The 23208-nt window shown below is 39.5% G+C and overlaps 1 protein-coding gene across 1 annotated transcript in view; it reads left to right on the plus strand.

Moving 5' to 3' along the window:
* Positions 1-23208, plus strand: part of LOC138589795 (neural-cadherin) — a 334506-nt gene that overhangs the window by 305694 nt on the left and 5604 nt on the right. Inside the window, exon 35 of the mRNA XM_069660252.1 lies at positions 3497-3741. Coding sequence (XP_069516353.1) covers positions 3497-3741 — 245 coding nt within the window. The remainder of the gene's footprint in view (positions 1-3496; positions 3742-23208) is intronic.

Consider the following 23208-nt stretch of genomic DNA (forward strand, 5'->3'; position numbering starts at 1 on the left):
GGAAACAAGAATAATTACTTTTCTCAAAAAAGGTTTCTTAAAAGTTTTATGAGGAAACAACGAACTACTTTTAGCCAATAAAGTGTTTTACTACATATAACAGATTATAACCACAAGATTTACATATACTTTATACTTTTCAAGGTCCAATGAATGCTTTTGTCTTGCTGTTGAAAATGTCATCAAACTTTGATGCTGGGTTGGATTCCACCTAAAACTCCACAGATGTAAAAACTACATAACGTAAACCTACATAAAAACTTACACTTTGATTTTGTTGTATTTATATTGCTTACTTGAGACCTTGTTTCAATAAAAAAGAGCAATGAGTGTAACATATTAATAACCTATAATAAAATAATAAGCAGCTCTTTCTCATTTTCTTGCCTTTTCCAACTAAACGTTACAATGAAAACATATTCAAAGCAAATGAGATGAGATGGGGTCTCTAATGTCTGGCCTTCTTAAAACTTAAAACTTGTTCTAAACCAAAAGTAATCAGCCTTTCAGAAACTCCCAGCAGTCACTAATCACTGTGAGTGAGCGTGTATGCTCAAGTAGTTAATGATAAGACACTCGTCACAGTACTGATTCTACTCATCGCTAATGGCAACGATAAGAGGAGCAAAGAAAAGAGAAGCACTGATGTCTAGTTGACTGACAGCCTTCCAGTATTCAACACCTACACAGACTCCAACCAGGCATAATGAATAGTGAACACTGAGCCTTTGTTATGACATAATAATCCCACCCACGGTTAATTACCTTTTAAAATGTTGTGCTTCTAAGAGCTAGGTGTTTTTCCTTACATTATCAAGAGACTTTAAAAGTGGAAGACAGGGAGAGAAAATTCATGATAACTACTAAAAGGGATTTTAAAGAGGGTACCATCTCTGGTCTTGGACAAACTTGTAGCCCTCCTCACAGGAATAAAATCACAGTTCGTCTCAGTTCTAGACGAACATTGCCAGAAGAAGTCCCGTCTGAGGACTCCTGTGGGAATGAATGTACTTAAGCTCATGGTGAAATGCAATCAATAAAACCCTAAAATCAGTTCTGCGGCTGATATTTAGTTTAGAAGCAAACCATTTTACAGTGTGTTCCTTCTTTTGCACAGATTAAAATCAACAAGAGGGAAATTGTACAGAAATGGAGCGTAACACAAACAAGAAGTCCTCAGCCAACAAAAAGTAATTATCCCTATCATGAGATTATCAGGTTGCAAAGCTACACTCTGCCTGCATTCATCATGTTCGAAAGTGAAGTTTTGTTTATCTGTATATCTCTCTGAGTTCAATAGTTCATTGCATACGCAACATACACATCTAAAAGACAAAAAGAAAGGGTGCATTTTTTCAAATCACTGACAGTAAAAAACATGTGTGATGATTCATATTTACAGCATTATACTATATATATCCCAAATAGTTTTCAGTGGAAACTCTTTTTTTTTTTTGCCTTATTGTGGTTTGCCAACTAAAACTCTTGGTTAAAGGTTGTGTGCATCTCGGGGCGCTGGTTTTGCTCAGTTGGTAGAGCAGGCGCCCCATATACAGAGTCCTCATTGCACTGATCGCATGTTCGACTCCCGGTCTGCTGATCATTCGGTGCATGTCATCCCCCACTCTCTCCTCCCAGCATTTCCTGTCTATCTTCAGCTGTCCTGTCGATTAAAGGCAAAAAGCCCCCCCAAAAAAATCTTCCAAAGGTTGTGTGCATCTTCAAAGCTGTGCTAAGTGATTTTTTCATATTTGCAATGGATCACGTGACTATACAAGAAAGGAGTCACTCTTAGCGACTAACCCACAGAGTATGACACCCACCTCTCCCTCATTTCAAGTTAGCGATTAAGCTTCTTTCAGTTCACTGTTTTGGTTTTACATCTCAAAACTTCTCATGTCTTCATGAGGTAGCAGGTAGCTGCTTCTGTTAAAACAAACTCCCAAGTAAATACTAAAGTGTCTGAAGACAGATTATCACCATGTCATGACAGAGCAGCAAACTGGTGTCTCTGTTAACATCCAGCAAAGTCTTTTCCTCCGTCCAAAAGGGGCCAAAAAACGCTGTTCTGCTTTAAAGGACAATCTGAGTGTTTTAACAAGGAGAAGCACCTTGTTAAAACACAACAAAAATGAATGTACTGTGTTTTCATGTACTGTTTTGCAAGTCATTTTTTCCATATACAGGCAGTACAATTGGCTCATACAATATTTATATATATTTTTAAACCTGTATTTTTTGTATCAGCTTAGAGTAGGGGGGCTGTGATCCTATGAGGGGACTGTAAGATCTGTGATTGGTCAGCATCTGCTGTGTGTGTTTGCAGCTTGTGGAGAGGAGAATATAAGAGGGTTGACAACAACAAAGTGAATGAAAGCATGTAAACACAGTAACTGTGAGGAATAAAATTCAAGCATAAAACAGCCTGATCAGTTGTAATACTATGAGACATTACAGCACTACTCACCTCAAAATGTCTGCAAATATATGTATCACATCACTAATGCACTACAGTATGTGCATGTGCAACTGTGTGCTGGGCAGCACACTATCTATCCTTGCTCGTCACCCAAAATAAACTTAATGTGGTAGGCAGATTGTGGTGAATAATTACAAGAAGAAGATTGGACAGCAATGTGAGATTCATTGACCCCAAGCCTCTGAATGTTGCCAATTAATGTAAATCAATAGAGTAAATAGTTTTTATATGAACATAATTCACAGGAGTTTGGCAGAAGACACAGCACATTAACCCTTTAGTGTCTTGTCTGGATTAGTTTTATGGTTATGAGATAAATTACAGTACCGATTAGATTAAACGTTTCTGTTTCATGGTGAAGTTGAGTCAATACTTACAAGCATGAACAAATCTGCAGAGACCAGAGGCAAGACTCATCTCTGATGTCATCAAAATGTGCAGCCTGGAGCTGCTCTGCAGACAGTGAATGGGATTCTGAACTAATGGGCTCATAAAATGTTTGTTTGAGCTGTTACGCCCAAATGAGCTTTTAATTATGGTGGTGCTTTCTGAAGTGAGGCAGAAAATGTGCCCCTCTGTGCATAAAATCATCCTAGTTATTGCCACTGTCTCTGTCAGCACTTCCATCTCCTCCAGTTCATTCTCTATTGAAGTGAACACATGTGCAAGATCACTGATTAAAGCAGCGTAATTAACTTTTTCCACTGTAGGAAAAGGTAATAAACATTACCCCGTATATATTCATGTTCATCTTCATTTTATCTTCTAATGCTGAAACTGTCAAAAATGATTTGTTTTATTCCCCTTCTTTCTGTTATTTATTTACATGATGTTGTTTTCTCTGCTTCTGTAACTGCCTCTTTATTTCCTCTGAGGGATTTTCACACGTTTACCTAATCAAATCTTGTGTCATCCACATTTAAGTGATTTTAATCAACACACAGTTAATGTTTCTGTTATTCTGATGTTCTTCCTTCTGGTTGCTTCCTCTTGCTGTTCCTATCCGTCCCTTTTCAGATGTCCTCCTGGCCACATGATCCGAGCGAACGGGACTAAGAAGTCATGTGTCTACACCCTCTGTGCGACGCATCCTTGTCACCGGGGGACCTGCGTGGCCCAGTCACCGTCCAAATTCACCTGCCACTGCCCGGAGGGTTACAGAGGACGCCACTGTGAGACAACACTGGCCATCTACCGAGACGACGTTGGCCTGAGCTTCAGCTCCCTCTTTGCCATCTGTATCTGCTTCATGGCCTTACTAGGTAGCTATTGCATGCACTGCATGTTGCACGTACGGTTTTAAGGACATACATGAGCAAGGTCAATTTTTTTTGTTTGTGCGTGTGTGTTGAATTTGTGATTTGTGTGTGTGAACTGTGCATCTTGCGTTCTTCAAACAAACAAAGATGCTAAAGAACAAAGACAATGACTAGTGTGACACCGTGACACAGTGTTGCAGCACTACACACTTTGTCTCCTTTGTTTTTTTTACACAAATCCCACCATGATGACATTTTATACCACCTACAGTAACACCACCAACCTCCACCCTACGACCTTTAAACATGAAGGATTAAACACTTAAATCAGGGGTCTCCAACCCTGCTCCTGGAGAGCTACCTTCCTGCATGTTTTAGGTTTCTTCATACTCTAATACGCCCGATTTGAATGACCTGCTTGTTATCAACCAACTGAAGCGTCTCAGGGGATTGACAATGAGGAAAACATTCGAATCAGGTGTGTTGAGTGCGGAGAAACCTCAAACATGCAGGAAGGTAGCTCTCCAGAAGCAGGGTTGAAGACCCCTGACTTTAACCATTAAATAGCACAAAAAGTAACTCCACCCTTTGAATGATGTGCTCACTCTTTAAAGTAATAATCTCGAAGATTTTCATTTAAATAAATGTTAAGTCAAACTGTTAAGTCACTATCTATCACCGAATGAGGTAACACGATGGTGATTGAGCCTATGGCTTTTCCGGTCTCTGCAAGTAAACAGTAATCTACTATGGCTGAACAAACAAAGAAAAGATCGATGACTACAGATACAACTTCAAAAATAAGTGAAAATCCAAAGAAAAAGAAACAAATTGGACGCTCAGATGAAGGCAAACAGTCTTAAAAGGAAAGCGACCGTCAGCCAGGAAAATCAAGAGTTACAACCGGAGCCAACCGTGGACGTCACACATGCAACACTGTCTGGATATCTGGGAAGTGTGCTCCCACAATTACCATTTATCGCCATAGGTGCCGCCAAAGACAACGGAACTGTCTCTTAGAGATTGGCACTTTAAATCATGAAAAAGATACATTTTTGAAAACAAGTAGACCCTCCTATACTTAATAAATACCTAAAATATAGCTTCATATTTAAAAAGTTTTGTATTTACTTTAAACAAGTAAATACAAAAAGTAGTCCCCTGGAATTCATGGTTAAAGCAACCATGTTAAAGTAAACCTTTATACTGCAGGTTTAAGTCAGCCAGCAAGTTGCACTGAGGGTTGTATCAGCTCCACTTTGCAGGAACAATTCAGTTCAATAACCAACATCTGCATAAAATGCGTTTCGGCAGACAGCTTATAACTAGACTTGGAAAAAAAGCGTACACCCTATCTCACTGTCTCTTTCTCACTCGCTCACACAAAAACACACACACACCATGTGATGATAGTGTACCACATGTTGTTAATCATGTAACAGAAAATTGTCTGATAATTAATACCTCACATTACACCTAGAGGCTTGTTGTACAGCGATGATTATATAGCAAGACCCTCGGGACTTTGTTATCACAGTCAGAGTAACAGGGACCTGACAACAAACACCACCTTCAGTTGGATGTAATAATTACAGTACGACACTCCATTTAGCCCGGGCTCTTCATCTTTATCTACATCTCTTACTACAAACACATAATTTTCTCTGCACATTTGTTAAATCGTTACTATGTGTGAAGGCGAAACATGGGATTTAATGGGTGAATCTTAAATGTCAGAACCATTTCCTGTCCACAGCCCTGATAAAGAATATTAGCTTACTGACATGTGGGTTATACAGTCACCCCCTGATCATTTTCCTCTGATCTCTCTTCAGAAAAAGGGAGGGAAAGAATTAAAGCAAATACCCTGTTGCGAGAGGTGAAAGGTACAGTTGCATGCCAGTGTTAGGAAGGCCTGTTGCTCAGCCTAACTCAGCAGTAGTTGCAGCAGCCAAGGCTGTTAAACACAGCTCATGGTGACAATTAATGTACTTAAAACTCTTAGACCCAGATGCTGTTCCAATGCAATGTCTGTCTGAGTTATGAGATGAAGTACACATTTTTTAAAAATGTGATCACTGTCGTACCTTCTTAATGGTAATAAAGCATCCTTTACAAGGCTACAACTTGTCTGGGAATCATCACATCTTCAGTATAAAACTCCAGCACAAGTTATCTGTGCATTCATCGACACATTGCAAACAGGAAATTATTTAAATGGTACTAGTTGAAAAAACATACATATAAAATATAAATATATAATATAAAATAAAATGGGGGAGCAATATGGGGTTCTGTGTCTTGCCAAGGACACTTCAATATCTGGACTGTAGCAGTCGGGGATCTACGTTCAGTTGGTGGTGAAAACACAGCAACAATGTAAGAAATCACAAGCAGAGACGGACACTTCGTGTGGGATGATGGCTTTTTATAAGACAATTATTAATCTACAAAACCTTAAAGTGATAGTCTCGAAGATCTCAGTTTCGTTCTCTTTGGAGGCAGCTATAGTGATAAACGGTAATTGTGGGAGCACACTTCCCAGATATCCAGACAGTGTTGCATGTGTGACGTCCACGGTTGGCTCCAGCTGTAACTCTTGATTTTCCTCGTTGACGGTCGCTTTCCTTTTTAGACTGTTTGCCTTCATCTGAGCGTCCAATTTGTTTCTTTTTCTGTGGATTTTCACTTATTTTTGAAATTGTATCTGTAGTCATCCATCTTTTCTTTGTTTGTTCAGCCATAGTAGATTACTGTTTACCCTCAACACTTGCAGAGACCGGAAAAGCAGCCGCTTAGCTCCGCCTACCCTCTCTGGCAGACCAACCTCTGCTGGGTGATGGAAAACGCATCACAAACTGGGCGCCACTTGTGTTTTTTTTCCCAGGAAAGTCGCACCAGACACCCAGTCCATAATACTGCAAATACAAAGCCTTTCATCAGTGGGCCATAGGCTCAATCAGCGATAGATCTATGAGATTTTATTTACTTCATCCAAACAACTTGGAAATGTCTGAATTATTTTCTACTGATTGACTGCAATGGTCAGTATGAGGATATAATTCTAAATTCAGAAAAAGAACAGAAATTGAGACAAAATGATGACATTTGATGCACTACATCTGTCATGGCAACATTTTTTAAAATTGTATTTATAAAGTTTTGAGATTTATTCAGCGAGAGTTTGCAGTGGCTCTTTACAACGGTGTTTACAACATTTTGATGCACTTTGGGCTCAGTGATGATAAATTGAAAGATCTGGCTGAATGGTTTGTGGATGACTGTCTGAAGATGCTGTGCAGCAAGCTTAGTGTTATTTGAGCAAAACATGTAAGAGTAGGATAATTCCTACAAACTTGAAGCCAGTGCAGGATTCTCTTCAATCAGGTTTGGTAAAGGTTAAAAAGTTGTAGCACGTACGACCGATTTGTTAGAAATCTTCAAATGTATTGACTATTAACAAAAGTTTGGTATATTTTCATGCATGAGAAGGCAGATTTCTTGGTAGGAAGTTAAAGAAGAAGAGAGACCAGCCTCTTAAAACTAACCTTAAAGTTGTAGACCTCAGTGGGGGCAGAGTAGTCTTATTTTCTCTTTGCCTCTGTTGGCTGTTTGTTTGTTTGTAAGCCTATAAAAGAGTCCTTAAATAAGTCTCCTGTTCCTCTTTAATAACAAACTGTATTGTTTAGCTCAAAGCTAGTAATGAACTGGCCATAGATTTCATTATAGTCAGGCTTTCTTCACCAAAAGGTCAGGAAGTCTCAGGAGGAATCAGAGGATAGGACTCCAGCTTCTAAACTTCTGTGCTGCTACTATACGAGCACATCCCATTCTCGTGGGTGGATGGACTGCAAATACATCCTGGTTTCTGTTTGTCTTTTGTTAAATTCCCCTTTTTTTTGTCTCCCCGGCTGTCTGCTCTTACTTGTTGAATATTCATGTGCCCGTACCTTTAGCTCTGTTTTGCTATTCCTAAAGGATCCTTTGCTGAGAAAGCGCCTCAGGCGGCGCCATACACAGAGAATGAGTTGTCAGTACAATGACATGTTCCTCTTGTTTAATTGAGGAAAATACAACAGAACAGTAAAGAGCAGTATGAGACAGAGCAGAGAACAAGAGATGAAAAAAGATCAGAGAAGAAAGAATAAAACAGGACACTGAAACAAAACCAAAAGGAAAAAAACATGCGGGAGCTGGAAAAGATTACAGAGCTGTGGCAGTGAGTTACAGAGCGCAGGAGGAGAAAGCAGGAGGTACGAAGTGCTGAGAAAGATGGTGTCAATGTCACACTGCTGCTGGCCATGTCTGCTGCTCTCATTGGTGATTCAGAGGACACCTCCTTCCCATCCGGAGACCAGACAGACACAGTTCAAATGATCATTTCTCCTTCTCTTCTTCTCATCTCCATTCCACAATATCTCCCTGTATACTTGGCTTTGAGCTCATATTAAATGCGGCATTCGACCTTGATCCTGCTGAGGCTCAGTTCTGTTTTAAGTGTTAATTACTTGATTTGTAGGCGTATAAGGTGCTGTTTACCTAAACCTGCAGAAATTGAGATCAATGCTCCGGAGGCTTTGGTAGTAATGTCAATCGGTAGCTTTCCGCGCTCGATCGGTCAAGCGTTCATGACTCTGAAATTTAAGTAGCAGCAAGAAGGAGTTTTTTTTGAAAGCCTTCTTCAAATATTTCTCATACGGACTCCAAATGTTTGAATAGCAAGAACAAAAGGAGGAAGCATCTCTCCTCATGCACTGCTGAGGAGAAATAGGAGAAAGTTATAAACAGTGTAGATTAAAGACACAATCCACACTAAGATAAAAGAGAATGACCTTATATTAATTCTGTTTTACTGTCCAATCTCATGTGGTCAACCTTAAAAAGGGAGGATATACAGTGGGGCTTTATGGAGCAATATGTGGTAACAATGTTTCATAGAGAGGCGGTGTGGTTGGGGAAGGAAATGAGGGTGGATTCAGCCCCTGTTTTGGTCCAGAGGGAAATGTCTTAACATCTGTTGTATAAATGTATGAGCAAATGTTCACATGGAGACATGTCCAAATAAGATTCTGAATATAGTAAACATTACTTAATAAACATCAGCATGTTAGTGTGTCATTGTGCAACATGAGCATGCTGTTGTTACCATTAACAAGCTAGCATGATGGACAGTTTGACTTGTTAAATCTACACAGACAATCCAAAATATAGTAACATGGTGGAAACCTTTGGACTGATGTTTCCCTTCATGTAATTGTGGATTTTCCAAATGTTTCTTTCATCATTTTAATGTTGGTTTCTTGAATAGCAGATCACATTGATGCAGTGACTCTTCTTATTATAGTACTTGAGTTGAAACCGCTGGTCTGCACAGTGTCATCCGAAGCTCTGTTACTTTCTATTGATGAGGCTGGGAGTCTGGCAGAGCCGACTCAGTGACCCTCCCATGGGTGCTCCTCTGGGGTTCCGAGTTCAGAACAAAGTTTCTAGTTGAGAAATGTCAGCACGGCTACACACCAAGTCCAATCTGCTCTCTCTTGACATTATTAATGATTAATAACTTGGCCCTCTGAATTTATCATGTTGCTTGAATATTGATTTGGCACTCAACGATGGGAATTATTTTATTCTGCCTGTTTGGACTCTGCATGTTTGCAGCTATGTGTTAATATCATCGTCCCTTCACCTGCACCTCCTCTCCTTCGTCATTGGCTTTGTTTCTGTCTCTCTGTCAATACTTTGTGTCTGTGTTATTATAATGTATCACGGTTAATTTGACATTGACAAACTTTTTTCTGGAGTTTCTGGATCTGTCGTTTCGTTTTTCCCTAAAATCCAATTTCATAATTTCATAATTCTTTCCTTCATTCTTTCTTTCCACAATACACAGTGTGGAACTTGTAATCTATTTTATCAATATTGAACTTCTGTTTTATTTTTTTCACATGAAAGGGAATGTGTATTGTTTGTTCAGCGAAAGAGGATTTGTGTTATCACTGGAAACAAGAAAAATTTTTGAAAATTGGAAACAAAATTGAAAATCAACAATATAAAGTTTAGTTTAAACTGAGTTTTGTTTTTAATCTTGCATATCCTTTTTTTATTTATCCTACTTATTTGTAGCTGCAAGAGATACATTCCTCTCCTGTAGTTTTGAAACACACTTGATAACAGTAGACTACATACAAATGTACTGTATTTCAGTTTGCCAACACATAACTGATGCACAGATCTTTCTTAAAAACATCATCACTAACCCAGAGGCTGAGGTGATGTGTTTAGGGGCAAATACACAGCTGCCACTGTTCATCATCATTATTTGTCGACATATCGAGATGAAATTCATGTTTGGTCCCAGTGGCCAGGAAATGTTGGCTGCCTGTCCGTGTAGATCCTCTCAGACACAGTTAGATGACTAAATTCAAACCCTCCTACACAACAACACATGAATGAAGAACTGTGTAAATATTGAAACATTGAAAAGACAAAAGCAATAAAAAGGACCAAAATAATTCAATTTGAAGTCATATGGAGAAAAGGTCTTATTAGAGCTGAGTACATGAGCTTTATCCTCAAACCTGGTTTGTTTTCTTTGTTTCTTTGTAAGAATGCAGCACAGGTGGACAATAATGGCACAGAGGTCAGAGCAATCGAGTGGTCAGAATCTAAAGGATCATGTTGTTATGAAGGTTCAGTCAGTAAAGGATAAAAGAGGAGGTACCCAATAGAGTGGGATGTTATATATAATGTACATGTGTGTCTATTTGTATTTAACAGATTTAATTTAAGATAATCAGGTATAAGGATGCTGAGGTTGAGTTTGTTTGTGTCATGTGTGGGTTACGTGTATGTTTGTTGTATGTTTTGTCTTGTTTTGTACAGATTGTGAGTCTTTGTTGTTGTTTTTGTGGATATTGTACATTCATGTATATTGTTGATACATTTTAATAAAATCTTAAAAGAACTTAAACTTGACCCTCATGAACACTGATGCAGAAAGTAGAATAACTTTATAGACTTTACTTGTAGTTTTGCACCCTTCTTCTTATCACATGCAAATTTAATTTGAACTACTGCCAAGTAGTTTCTACGTTTCCATTAAGGTAAAGATTTTTATCTAAAAAACTTGCAGATGGATGCAGAATTAATCAAAGTACAGTGTATTTATATGTCATCATTCCATTCAAGTTGTGTGTTGTTGCATAGTATTGTAGCTGAAGTAGGAGCTGTATGGAAATATCACACTGTATAAAAAGATGGACGACATGACAGCTCCCTAAAAGTAATCCAAAACCTCTCTCGCCCCCTGCTGACTGGCTACAGTATATGTCACAAAAGTCACCCCCTCCATGTTAACAGATGGGACACGAGTCAAACTATAAAATCAAAATACATGCCAAATACATTTTTCTCAAACATGGTTTCTGTCATTATAGTTAGTTCAAGATGGCAGCACGTATCACAGGGGCAATTTTGGCATCAATTTTGTACAATAAGAGCAGATGGAGACGCGTCCCTCAATATCTACAGTCATTTGAGAAATATATTAACTTACTGCTGTGTTAAGAAAGCTTCCACATCTGACACAAAAACATGTACAACATAACAATAAAATAAATTAAACTAAAGTTGTAAAATGATGGGTAATATGTGAGAGAGACAAAAGGCAGTCAAAAAAATGGCGTTGGCTAAAAATATTGTAAAAATTGGGGAGTAAAGGATAACATAGTGATTCACATAAAAGCCTGTTTATAAAAGTGTTTTTAGGAGAGATTAAACGATGAAACAGATTTTTCTGGTGGAAACTGAAGCAAGAAAAACAAGCAGACAATGCAGACAATCAGATTACAATGGCCAAAAGGAAAACAGTCAATTTCACTTAAATGATTAAAGTAAAGTCAATGCTGGCTGTGGAAGTGCTCCAGTGGTCTGACAGAACAGGAACAAGCTCAGGGGCCAAAACCTTTTTAATCTTGACTAAACACAGAATAGACAGCTCTTATTAAGTGCTCCACCAGATCTGTTCACATATTCTGCAGAATATTCTGCAAATCTCTGCTGCTGAAAGTACATCAGAAGCTGCTAAGGTCACGTGGAGCTGGATGTACTGCTGAGGAGACAAAAGTACATTATCATCCACTCGAGCACTGTACGTCAAAGATAATTAGTCTGATAAGGGAGTCTGCTTTTCTAAAGGAGGGTGAAGTAGTTCATGTGTGCATTCACAGTGATTACAGTCTGAGGCATTCAGGAAGATGCATGCTCTGGACCTTTGTCATCTCCTCTCACAAACACATTGAGTATCATTCAACTTCAACAAATGCACAAGAAAAAGAGAGAGAGGGATGATGTTCTTTCCATGAAGGATTCAGCTTGAGACATAATATTCATATTTGACTTGTATAATCTTCATATAGCTTTTATATGTTATAATTTATTACTGATGTATTATTGATTGTCTAACAGAAAGCATATTATAGTTAATGAGTTTTATTGAGAGGCCGTAACCATGTTAATTTTCACATTCGTCATTTTATAACCATTAGCCTGCTCAATCAAAAATGTATGCAGTTTCAGGCTAGTTAGATAATTTGCTCCTGATTAGCTACAAAAAACAGGATGTACACTTACCTTGCCTTATTTCAACTCAGTCTTTATGTCGGTGTCGTCCTCACCTAACCCTGTTTGCCATAGCTACAGTGGATTTATTTTATTTGTCTCTCCGTCCCCTTCCGGAGCTCAGCCTGCCAGCTGCTGTCAATCTAACACAGATAAATGACAGACTTCTACAGACGGCTGAGACAAAAAATGATACTTCTTGATATTTCTCCTCAGCTCTTTTCATGATTTTGCAAATTAAAATGATTTACCATCAATTTCAGAAACACTTATACCAAAAAGGACAACTTATTATGACCACATTTCAGTTTACACGATAAGACATGACCGAGGCATAGATAACTGTTTTCACGTATTCAATACTCACCATTAATCTCCATCTTCAGATGATCTGACATCTCAAATGCTTAATATCAACTATACCCCTCCCCCATAGACAAATTATTTTATATTTCCCAATACATATCTTTAATGCAAAATTGATTTAAATGACCATACACTTGTTTTGTTTTTTCGTTTGTTTGTTTTTAATTATCATGCATTGTAATGGTCTGCAACCTTTGCTCAGTAAGTCCTCAATTGCTCCAGGTCAATGCAGTTGTACTTCATTGTGTACAGCGTGTTTTAATTTAATATCAGAGGCTTTTATTGACCAGTTGCTTGATGTCATTTCATCTGAGTGTCCTTAGATAAAGAGATAAAGTGGTTGAACTGCACAGGGAACATTATCTTGTTTAAAACGTCCACCACCTCCATCTCTTCAGTTTAGATCATTTATCATTGCCCGAAATAGAAGCTGAACCTGCTCTGTTGGTCTTTGATAGTCTACAGTATGACTGACTGTCAGCAGCCATTTATTGCATCAGCAAGTTTGAGATGTAAACTAAGCTTGTCATAATTAAGGTACCTGCGTTCCTACATTTCATGTGGGATTTTTAATTTAAAGAACGTTAATCACATTATACATTTCTATCATTGTTATTCTTAAGATGTTAATTTGAGCACATATATAACAAAATCGGAATTTACGTTACAGCAACACCATATAATATTCTACTAATTAGGGTCTGTTGGACTCTTGCTGCATGTATATTTTGATAGTAATGTGGCCAAAAGTATCTCTGAAGCTGCGTTTCCACCCAGGCCTTGTGGTCCCTGGGTACATTTTTAAGGGATGAAAGGTTTCGCCCATCCCATTGTTGTCTGTTTCCATCGAGGTCTAAAGACCCATGAAGATTAGGCAAGTAAAGCCTGGCCCACTTTAAAAGATTTTTCAAATCTTAACAGATGTTCAAATGTGAGAGACCCCACACATGACGATATATAATCATATATTGAACAGTTTTGCTCCTGTAGTGTGTAGAGAGCAACAATTACGCCAAAACAGCACACCACACACTCACAGATTCATTCACCAACAACCAGAGTCTCGACTCTCAAAAGTGGAAATCTCGCAAAACTCTGAAATGTGATTGTAGAGTAAACAAACATGGAGGATGACGGACAGGAAGAATTGGCAATGAGAGTTTTTGGACTTTTTACAGAACATTCAGGAAGAAAAACAAACAAACTGTGGATGAAGCGGTGGAGACAGCGTGAACATGGGCTGTACATGTTACTTCATGCTCCCCGTTGGCTTTTGTCGCCATTGCTGTGGTTGTTGTGCTTCCTTCTTCAGTCAGCTTGTTTCCCCATTGGCTATTGTTTCGTTCCACAATCCACTGACTGTGTGCTTGAGCTGTCATCGGGGTTCACCCCACACAATAGGATAACGGATCATAGATATTGAACATGTTTAACATTAATGATTTGAAATCGGTGCAGCCACGACTGCCTTCCGAGCGGATCGGGGGAAGTAAAATCACTCTTATCATACCTTACACCACAGGAACATCTGGCAAGATAATCTTTCAAAAAATGGGGATTTTGCTTACAATTGCTGGAAGGGGGGAATCGGGCCCAAAATCGTCCTGATTATCTTGTAGTGTGTACCCCGCTTAAAGTCTGCTTATGTAAAAAAAGGTCTTCAAAAAACTTTGAATACTCTACCAATAAGAAATTTCAAGAACTGCAAGTCCCATCCTTCAAGAAGACCTAAAGCAGGGACCTTTGGGGGGAAATTCCCTGGAAAGTCCCTGGAACTTTATTTAGAGCTTGATATCTGTGGTGGAAACACACTGATAACCTCCTAAAGTCTCTGGGTAAAGTACTTGCAGTGGAAAAGCAGCTTTTGTATCCATGGCTTCTTTGGGTGATCTGAAATTCCACATGCCCTTGAGGGAGAATTCACACCTGCAGATCGACAATAGAGTTCAATGCTCTGAGACAAGTGGCTGAGAAACAACTAGATTGAAGTGCGACTCTAGTGACACCATCTTCACAAGAGGAGGAGGAGGAGCAGTGTGTTAAAGAATGGAAACTGCTAGATCAATAAGGACACCAATGGAGAGAGGAAAAGATGAGACGCTGAAAGGTAGAGAAGAGATGTGGACCAGGCTGACATATAGAACAATGACCTTTAAGAAGTAGAATATTAGGTTTCAATGGAGGGTTTTGCCACCCTGTCAGCTAAATAAGTGACACATATAATATATATATATATATATATATATAGAAATACACCTTTATTCGCCTTTTTGTTTTGGCATGAACACACAAGTGAGGGAGGACTTCTGTTTTTGTGTTCCTTAACAGCATGTGTGCTGGAAATAAAACACTCGACACCTGCAAGTAAACAGTGAATTGTTACGTTCCCACAAAATAATGATTTGAAGCTAGAAACCAGCAAAAACCTCTCATCACCTGTGAGGGTTCAGAGAAGGTTATTGGCAGCATCATATTGTTTCTGGCCTTAAACAACTTGTGTGGGTCAGGAGATGGCAGAAAAAAATAGCAGTGAGAAGAAGAGAAGTGATAAATCGCCTGTGCAGGGAGAGATGGCTGCAGTAAATAAAATTATAGTGTGATGAGCCTAATATCCATACTATAGTATTGACTTGTGTTGATGTACGCATAGACGCTGATCTCATTCCAGAGCAGCTCGGATATTGATCGCCTGACTGGAAATTCCATTACAAGGACACTCATTCAGCATCATTTGAAGTGCTCAAGATACAATGGATTTCCTTGTTCATCAGATAGCTGTATCACTGTGCATCCAGACTTCATTAAAGGGGCAGTGCACAAGTTTTGGGAGCCTTAGCACATTCACTTGACGTCTGGAGGGATTATGTTTCCTGGTTGTCTGTCAGTCTGTTCCCATTCTTGTGAAAATGATATCTCAGGAGGTAGTAACAGAGGCAAAATGACGTCTGGGTAAATACCGGAGCCGGCAAGGTGGAACAGCACCTGGGGTGTACTTGAAGCACATGCTGTTTGTTTATACCGCGCGCACGTTTTGCCTCCGCAAAGGCTGTATGATGGCAGAGTTCGTTACGGCTGTGAGGCGGAACCGCACTGTAAAAAGGGCTAGAGTCACATGTGTGACGTCCACGGTTGGCTCCGGTTGTAACTCTTTGATTTTCCCCGCTGACGGTCGCTTTCCTTTCGTTTGCCTTAATCTGAGCGTCGAAATTTGTTTATTTTTCTTTGGATTTTCACGTATTTTTGAAGTTGTATCTGTAGTCACCGATCTTTTCTTTGTTTGTTCAGCCATAGTAGATTACTGTTTACTCGCAACACCTGCAGAGACCCGAAAAGCAGCCGCTTAGCTCCGCCTACCCTCTCTGGAAGACCAACCACTGCTGGCTGATGGAAAACGTGTCACTAACGGCGCCCCACTTGTGATTTTTTTCTACGAAAGTCGCCACAGACACCCAGTCTGTAATACATTAAGGCTTTCATGAGTGAGCCAGAGGCTCAATCACCATTGTGTTACCTCATTTGGCGATAAATAGTGACTTAGCAGACATTTATTTAAATGAAAATCTTCCAGTTTATTAATTTTAAGTCACAATTCTGGAGAAAAGTTTATTACAACTGGTTTATTTTCATTTTTATGTCTGTCCAAGAGAACGATGCCACCTGCAATTGACTGTTAAGCTCCACTCACACTACTCCTATCTGTCCTCTCTGACTGTAAGGGTCTTCTGTCAATCACCTGCTCTGCAGACAAACAGAGAGAGACGTTCTCTGGTCTAATGTTCCTCCTGTAAATGAATGTGGTGGGACCTCTTATCCTAGTAGGGCTACTTGTGCCATTGTTTTGTTTTGTGGGGGGGACAACTGTGCCGGCAACAGTTGCACATTCACTCTAAACTGCCACTGGTCGATCGACGCAAACAACCCCCAGACAGTAACTCTAGTTCAGACATTTTCCCTTTATTAGATAAAAATTAGGAATCAGGACATATTCCTTCAGTATCAGTTAATTGGAACAGTTCCAGTGCTTTTTGTGACTTTAGTAATGACAGTTGAAAGGGAGTTTGTTTATGTGAGATTCGTGGAATACGTATTAATTCAAACGTGGTGCCGATAGCCCAAGGCATCCTGCGGCAGATCCAGGAGTAGCCCTGGGGTTTGACCTATAGTAGTGGTTGTTGTTAAAGGCCATGAAAAAGAAAATGGATGAAGGCTGTTAGACGTGAGGGGGTAAATATACGTCAGGAGTACGAGATCAGCGGAGGGAGTGAGAAAGTTAAAGAAAAAGGAGCGATGGTCAAAGAGACTACGGGGCCTTGGAGGCAGTGTAAACAAATAAACACATAATCTCTCTTTTCAGGCTCAGTCAACACAGACTTACACACACATGCACACACACACACACACACACACACACACACACACACACACACACAGAGTCAGAAATACAGATCAAATTCTCCATTTCTCCCTTTGCCCTCTAGAGAAGGCCTTTGAACAGAGCAGATTCATCTTGTACACCCTGACCTGCAGCTTCCTCGCTCGCTTCCCAATGGAGCTCACACCAGCCACTGCTTCATACACACACACGCACACACGCTACTCGGCAGATTGCAACTCTAAACACACGGACAAAAACTCCACCACCAAACACCAGGCAGTTCTTCTGTTACAGTGTCTTTGTTTCAGACTAACTACACTCTGTATTTCCCTCATATAGCTCTAATGCACAGAGGGTATTGATCCACGCAGCAGTCCAGTCTAACTCACAGCAGCTCATCATCACATTACTTTGTGGGCCTCTGTTCACATCATTCCTTCCAACTTTTTTGTGAGACAAAGAAAATCTTAATGAAGTCTGTGTCTTGTTTGCACATCCACATAGCCTACAGGATTGTTTGTTCATGTTTCTTATACCAGAACTTCATTTCTAACTCGTCATTCTCTCTGTCTGTGCCAATCACACTTTTTTTAACGCAGACTGAACTCTGGAAAGTTTTGAGTTTTGAGAGATCCAGTATATTAAGATGTATAAATAATAATACTTTCTTTGTGTTCAGTACTTAAAACAGAATTACTAACTGCTTTACATGGGATAATGAAGATGAAACAAACAATCCAATTAAATAATTTAAAAAAATATATTTTTTTTTTAATAAACCCAACAGAATTCATAAACAGGTAAAACAAATTGAAACTATAAAAGTAAAACATTAGATTGACATTTATTGAGGGTTGTGTCATTATGGGTTAAGGTTGGTAAAAAACTAACAAAAGGTTGCATCTACCTTAATTAACGTAGAGGTGTGTGTGCACTTCATGTTGTGGAAAGCAGCTGCTGTGTGTTTATAGAGGTTTGAACATGTCTGCTGTCTGCGGTGGTGATGAATCATTCTGCTGCGTCTATAAGAAGAGGCAGGTTGTTCAGTTGTATTATCTGAATGATGTGTTTAGGGAGTGGCTGCAGCTTCTTTATTTTATTGTTGCTCAGGCTACAACGTCTCGTCTATAGACAACATATATATTTTTTGACGGGACATATGGGCTTTGTGGTACTGACTTACTAATGCACTTTTTTTGTAGCCTTAAAGTAATAATCTCGAAGATTCTCATTAAAATAAATGTCTGTTAATTCTCTATCTATCACCGAATGAGGTAACACAATGGTGATTGAGCCTATGGCCCACTGATGAAAGCCTTTCAATTTGCAGTATTACGGACTGGGGCCCAACCCCATTCTCCACCCTAAAGCCTAAGCACTGAACACTCACAGACTTTAATGGCATCAGGCGTGCAGTGTGTGAGTCTGTGAGGGTTTGAGAACTGCATAAAAATGAGGAATGGGACACACTATCGTGACATCACACGTTGCCTGGAAACCAGATAGAACAGTAAATTTAATAAGTAAAAAAGCCAACCTGCAGCATGTGTTTGTGTGTCTTACAGTGTTTACATTGGCCTATTTTAAGATAAGATAAGATATAGCTTTATTGAACAAACTATCAAAAGTCAGAAAGACATTATTGTTTAATTAATTACATAATTGTTTAAATATTTACTTGTCACTTACAGATAAACGTATTTGCGGTTCCCATCACCGTCCATGCTCGCATTGTTAACATTTATTTTTTTATTTTTTTGGTCAGACTTTATTGAATACTACTTCAATGTACATGTGGGGAACTGAACAATCACGTCTGTATGTGTCACCAAGTTCGCTATGAACTCTGGGTAAGTCCCACAGGAAAGTCTGCGGGAAGTCTGAAGATATGCGGACTCATGGAAAGTCTGTAATTTGGCATTGAAAAGTCCGCATCAGAGCCCTCACACACTTACTGATCTGAAAGTGGGACAGCACTAAGCACTCACGCACTTACCGTGAACGCACCTCAAAATCTGTGATTGGGATTGGGTGTCTGGTGCAAAAAATCACACAAAACACAAGCGGCGGCCAGTTAGTGACACGTTTTCCATCACCAGGCAGTGGACAGTCTGCCAGAGAGGGTAGGCGGAGCTAAGCGGCTGCTTTTCCGGTCTCTGCAAGTGTTGCCAGTAAACAGTAATCTACTATGGCTGAAAAAACAAAGAAAAAATGGATGACTACAGATACAACTTCAAAAATAAGTGAAAATCCAAAGAAAAAGAAACAAATTGGACACTCAGATGAAGACAAACAGTCTAAAAAGGAAAGCGACCGTCAGCGAGGAAAATTAAGAGTTACAACCGGAGCCAACCGTGGACGTCACACATGCAACACTGTCCCATTACCATTTATCATCATAGGTGCCTCCAAAGAGAAAGAAACTGAGCTCTTCGAGATAATCACTTTAAGGTTTTGTAGATTAATAATTGTCTTATAAAAAGCCATCATCTCACACGAAGTGTCCGTCTCTGCTTGTGATTTCTTACATTGTTGCTGTGTTTTCACCACCAACTGAACGTCGATCCCTGACTGCCAAAGTCCAGACGTGTCCTTGGGCAAGACACAGAACCCCACATTGCTCCCCCATTTAATTAAGTTAGTTCCTGATTGGAGATTGGCACTTTGCATAGCAGCCTTTGCCATCAGTGTGTGAATGTGTGTGTGAATGGGTGAATGTGACATATAGTGTAAAAGCACTTTGATTGGTCTAAAGAAGACTAGAGAAGGGCTACATTATGTGCAGTCCATTTACCGTTACCCTCCTGATCTTACATGTAGGTCTTTTTGCTCATGCAAAGTTAGTTACTTGGTTATTTTTTCCTGTTGTTTGGTATTGTGCTTTTCACTGTTGATGGAAGGAAGAAAGTGAGAATATTTTATAGTATATTATAATGAATTCTGTGAGCACACAGCTGCTTGATTCCCTCATTTGTAGTGTTTTATATGACCCAGCCGGACGGCCTCAAGCCTCATATTATCACTGGCTTTAGAAACCTCCCAGCTGCTTCTCAACACTGCTTTGTTTTTTTCTCTCTCAGTGTTTGGGAGGCTCGGGGCAAACCCACAGTAAATGAGGAGCTTTGCAGTCGGGGCATGGGACTGAACCTGTGACCTTGTTTTTGCCAATTCACTGCCGCTGTAACACCGAGGCCGCTCTGCAGCAGACAGCCACATGTGTTTCCCGCCAGAACAAAAGTCTGCCTTTCACTTCCTTCATCTTTTTATCCCCTCTTGTTTACTGTCATTAAAAGCCATAATGCCACTCTTAAAATGAAACAGTGAATCTCTTGAAACAATTTCATCTCATAAATCTGCCAGACGCTGGAGTTGTGGCGAGGGGGACAAGTTGACAGTAAATGAATATTGATTTTTCCTCCCGTTCTGTGCAGCTGGTTTCTGGCTGAATGGATTTACTCTTACAGAGTTGTCAGAGGGTGGGCTGTTTAATGGGGTGTTATCAATTCACAGGGAGTTTGAGTGCCGTCTGTTGCTGTGCTTACATGATGGATGGGCTGTTGAGTTTTAGTTGTGATGTAGGAGAAGGACATGTGCATGAAGAAAAAGCAGAGGCCGACAGAGAAGGAGGCGAGTTTAAAACGTGTTAAGATCAGTCCTCTCAGGTTGATGTCTTACCTTAGATTAATAAGATTTGAACAGCGGGGTATTTATAGTCCTGCCAGGTGAAATCATACGGCTGTGATTGCTGCTATTCTAAAATGTGATTAAACACAGCTTTCCTGTCTATAGCCTCACAGATTCGAAGATTGCGTATGACTCAGACAATATTCAAGCTCAATTAATGACATGTGGTTGTAAATTATTAAATATCATTTCATACTTCTTTTGTAGTTCAGCAGAAAAAAATCCTTTTGATTCTATTGTTTGATTTGAGCACAGCTGAATTTAAGTGAAAAACAGAAACTAATGACAGAGAAGTTTGTGTGGGTGTAAAGCAGGTTAATATTATAGAAGATGAGTGAATTGTGAAGGGTTAAAAAAAGGCAAGAGGTGATCGAGATGAGACAATGCACAATGACAAGGCACAGGGGATTTGTGAGACATCTGATAAGGTCACAGCAGCGCTACAGAGGGAAATACATGCAGATTGGTTCAACTGAGTGTGTGTGTGTGTGTGTGTGTGTGCGTGTGTGTGTGCGTGTGTGCTGCCTACAATCTTCTGAAGTCAAATCACTTCAACACTTTCCCTCGAAGTGAAACTGAAGCAGTCATTTCTTCTTCCACTTCCTCTCCCGGCATACATTGTTTTAATTAACGTGAACACCTCGTGCTATCTCATATGGGATCCATGTTGAGTGTGAACAGTTCACTTTTCAAAGCTGTCAATTAGTAATGGAAGAGTAGGTAGCTCTAATAAAACGTCAGGCCACTAATTGTCTGTGCTTCCGTTGGTTAGGGCATCATTAGTATTCTTTGAATCCAGCAGACGGCAGCGGCAATAATGTGGAGGATGTTCTTTGCCTACAGGGCCTGTCATGCAGTCACACACTTATAATTACTCTTAACCGCACAGATATTGGCAGATGTAAAGATGGGGGTGTGAATCATGGTTTTAAACGGCTTCGTGTGCTTATTAGTCTGTAATTGAAAATGTGATAGTGGCCGGTCGAGCCAGTACGTCAAGCGGTAATATGATGGTGTTTAATATTTAAATAATAAATATTAAAACTGACAGCAGATGGCTCTCTAGTGACGCCTTTAACCAGTTTTGTTTTTATGCAACATTTCGACCCAGTTGACCACAAGTTTGTACGAATATATTCCATCATCCGTCAAATGCTCTTTAAATGGTCTAGAAAGAAAATAGAAATAAAATAAAAATACAATACAATATACGTGTAGAAAAAACGTACAATGGAAATTCCTTTATTCACAGAATTACAAAATGTAATTTATATTTTCGACCTCAAGCATAAACAGTTTAAAAACATTTGATGTGCTATTTTCACAGCGCAGACTGCCCAAATCAGTCAATATATAAAATAAATGTGAAGGTGAATTCTTGGACTTAGCATTCCAGTCTGCTGGTGCATCCCTGCGTGCGTGTTTGTCAGCCATCAATATTAAAACCCAAAAGATTAAAAGCAGCTGATCATTGTGGGACCTTACTAAGTTACTGTAAAACAAAGCCTAAACACTTGTGAGTGTAAATGAACATAATTTCTTGTTTTTGAGTGTTGGAGGGAATTGCATTTATAATTCATTTAAGCCTGACATTAACCAATTATATTTATGTTACATAATATTTTAAGGTATTTTGACATTGAGCTTTTTATTTCTGAAGCAATTATCAGCATTTAATTTAAAGGACAAAAAGTGCTGCTGGAATATAAGACGCAGTCTGTTTTGGGGGGTTTTGCAGAGGGAAAAAGGTGTTCTACAACTATTTATTAATAAGAACGTGTATACAAGTTATTTCAACACTATTTCAATTTATTTTCATTTAAAACACATCCAAAACACACACAAATCCCAGCCTACCATCTGTTTTCACCATGTCGAGTTCGCAGTCCTGCTAGCTAACGGTGCTGCAGATAGCGGTAGCTAGCAGCCTACGGTAACATGGATGTTGTGAGGGTGGCTGCTGCAATGGTGATCATGACGGCGCATGTCCGTGACGAAGCGTTGTAAATTGTAGCGCATATTGTAAATAGGAGACGTTGTAGCAGCTTGGACCCGGAAACAGTTTAATGTGGAGGTGTGTACTCACCACTTAACAACAGACAACTTTAGCTAGATTGTAGCGCCATCGTCTGGGTCAAATACTGTAACACAACAACATACCTCTCTGCATTTTATACTGTTATATTGGTCACACTGGTATATAAGACCTGCCCACTTTTTAGATGAAAAAAAAATTATTAAAAGTGTGTTCCACAATAGAGTTCTACCTAATCCTGCCCTACTGTGCTGTGGTTGGCTCGTACTTGTTGCCTATAAGGCGAGTACTGGGTTTATCTTCAGAGATTTCTGCCACAAAGATCTGTGACCCAGCAGTACAGGAGACCACTGCTCATGCTCCATCTGAATATGTATCTATTGTTTTAACC

The sequence above is a fragment of the Semicossyphus pulcher genome, unplaced genomic scaffold (genome assembly GCF_022749685.1).
Source record: "Semicossyphus pulcher isolate SPU_LCO1_2020_fin unplaced genomic scaffold, fSemPul1.0.p SCAF_1, whole genome shotgun sequence".
NCBI classification, from domain to species: domain Eukaryota; kingdom Metazoa; phylum Chordata; class Actinopteri; order Labriformes; family Labridae; genus Semicossyphus; species Semicossyphus pulcher.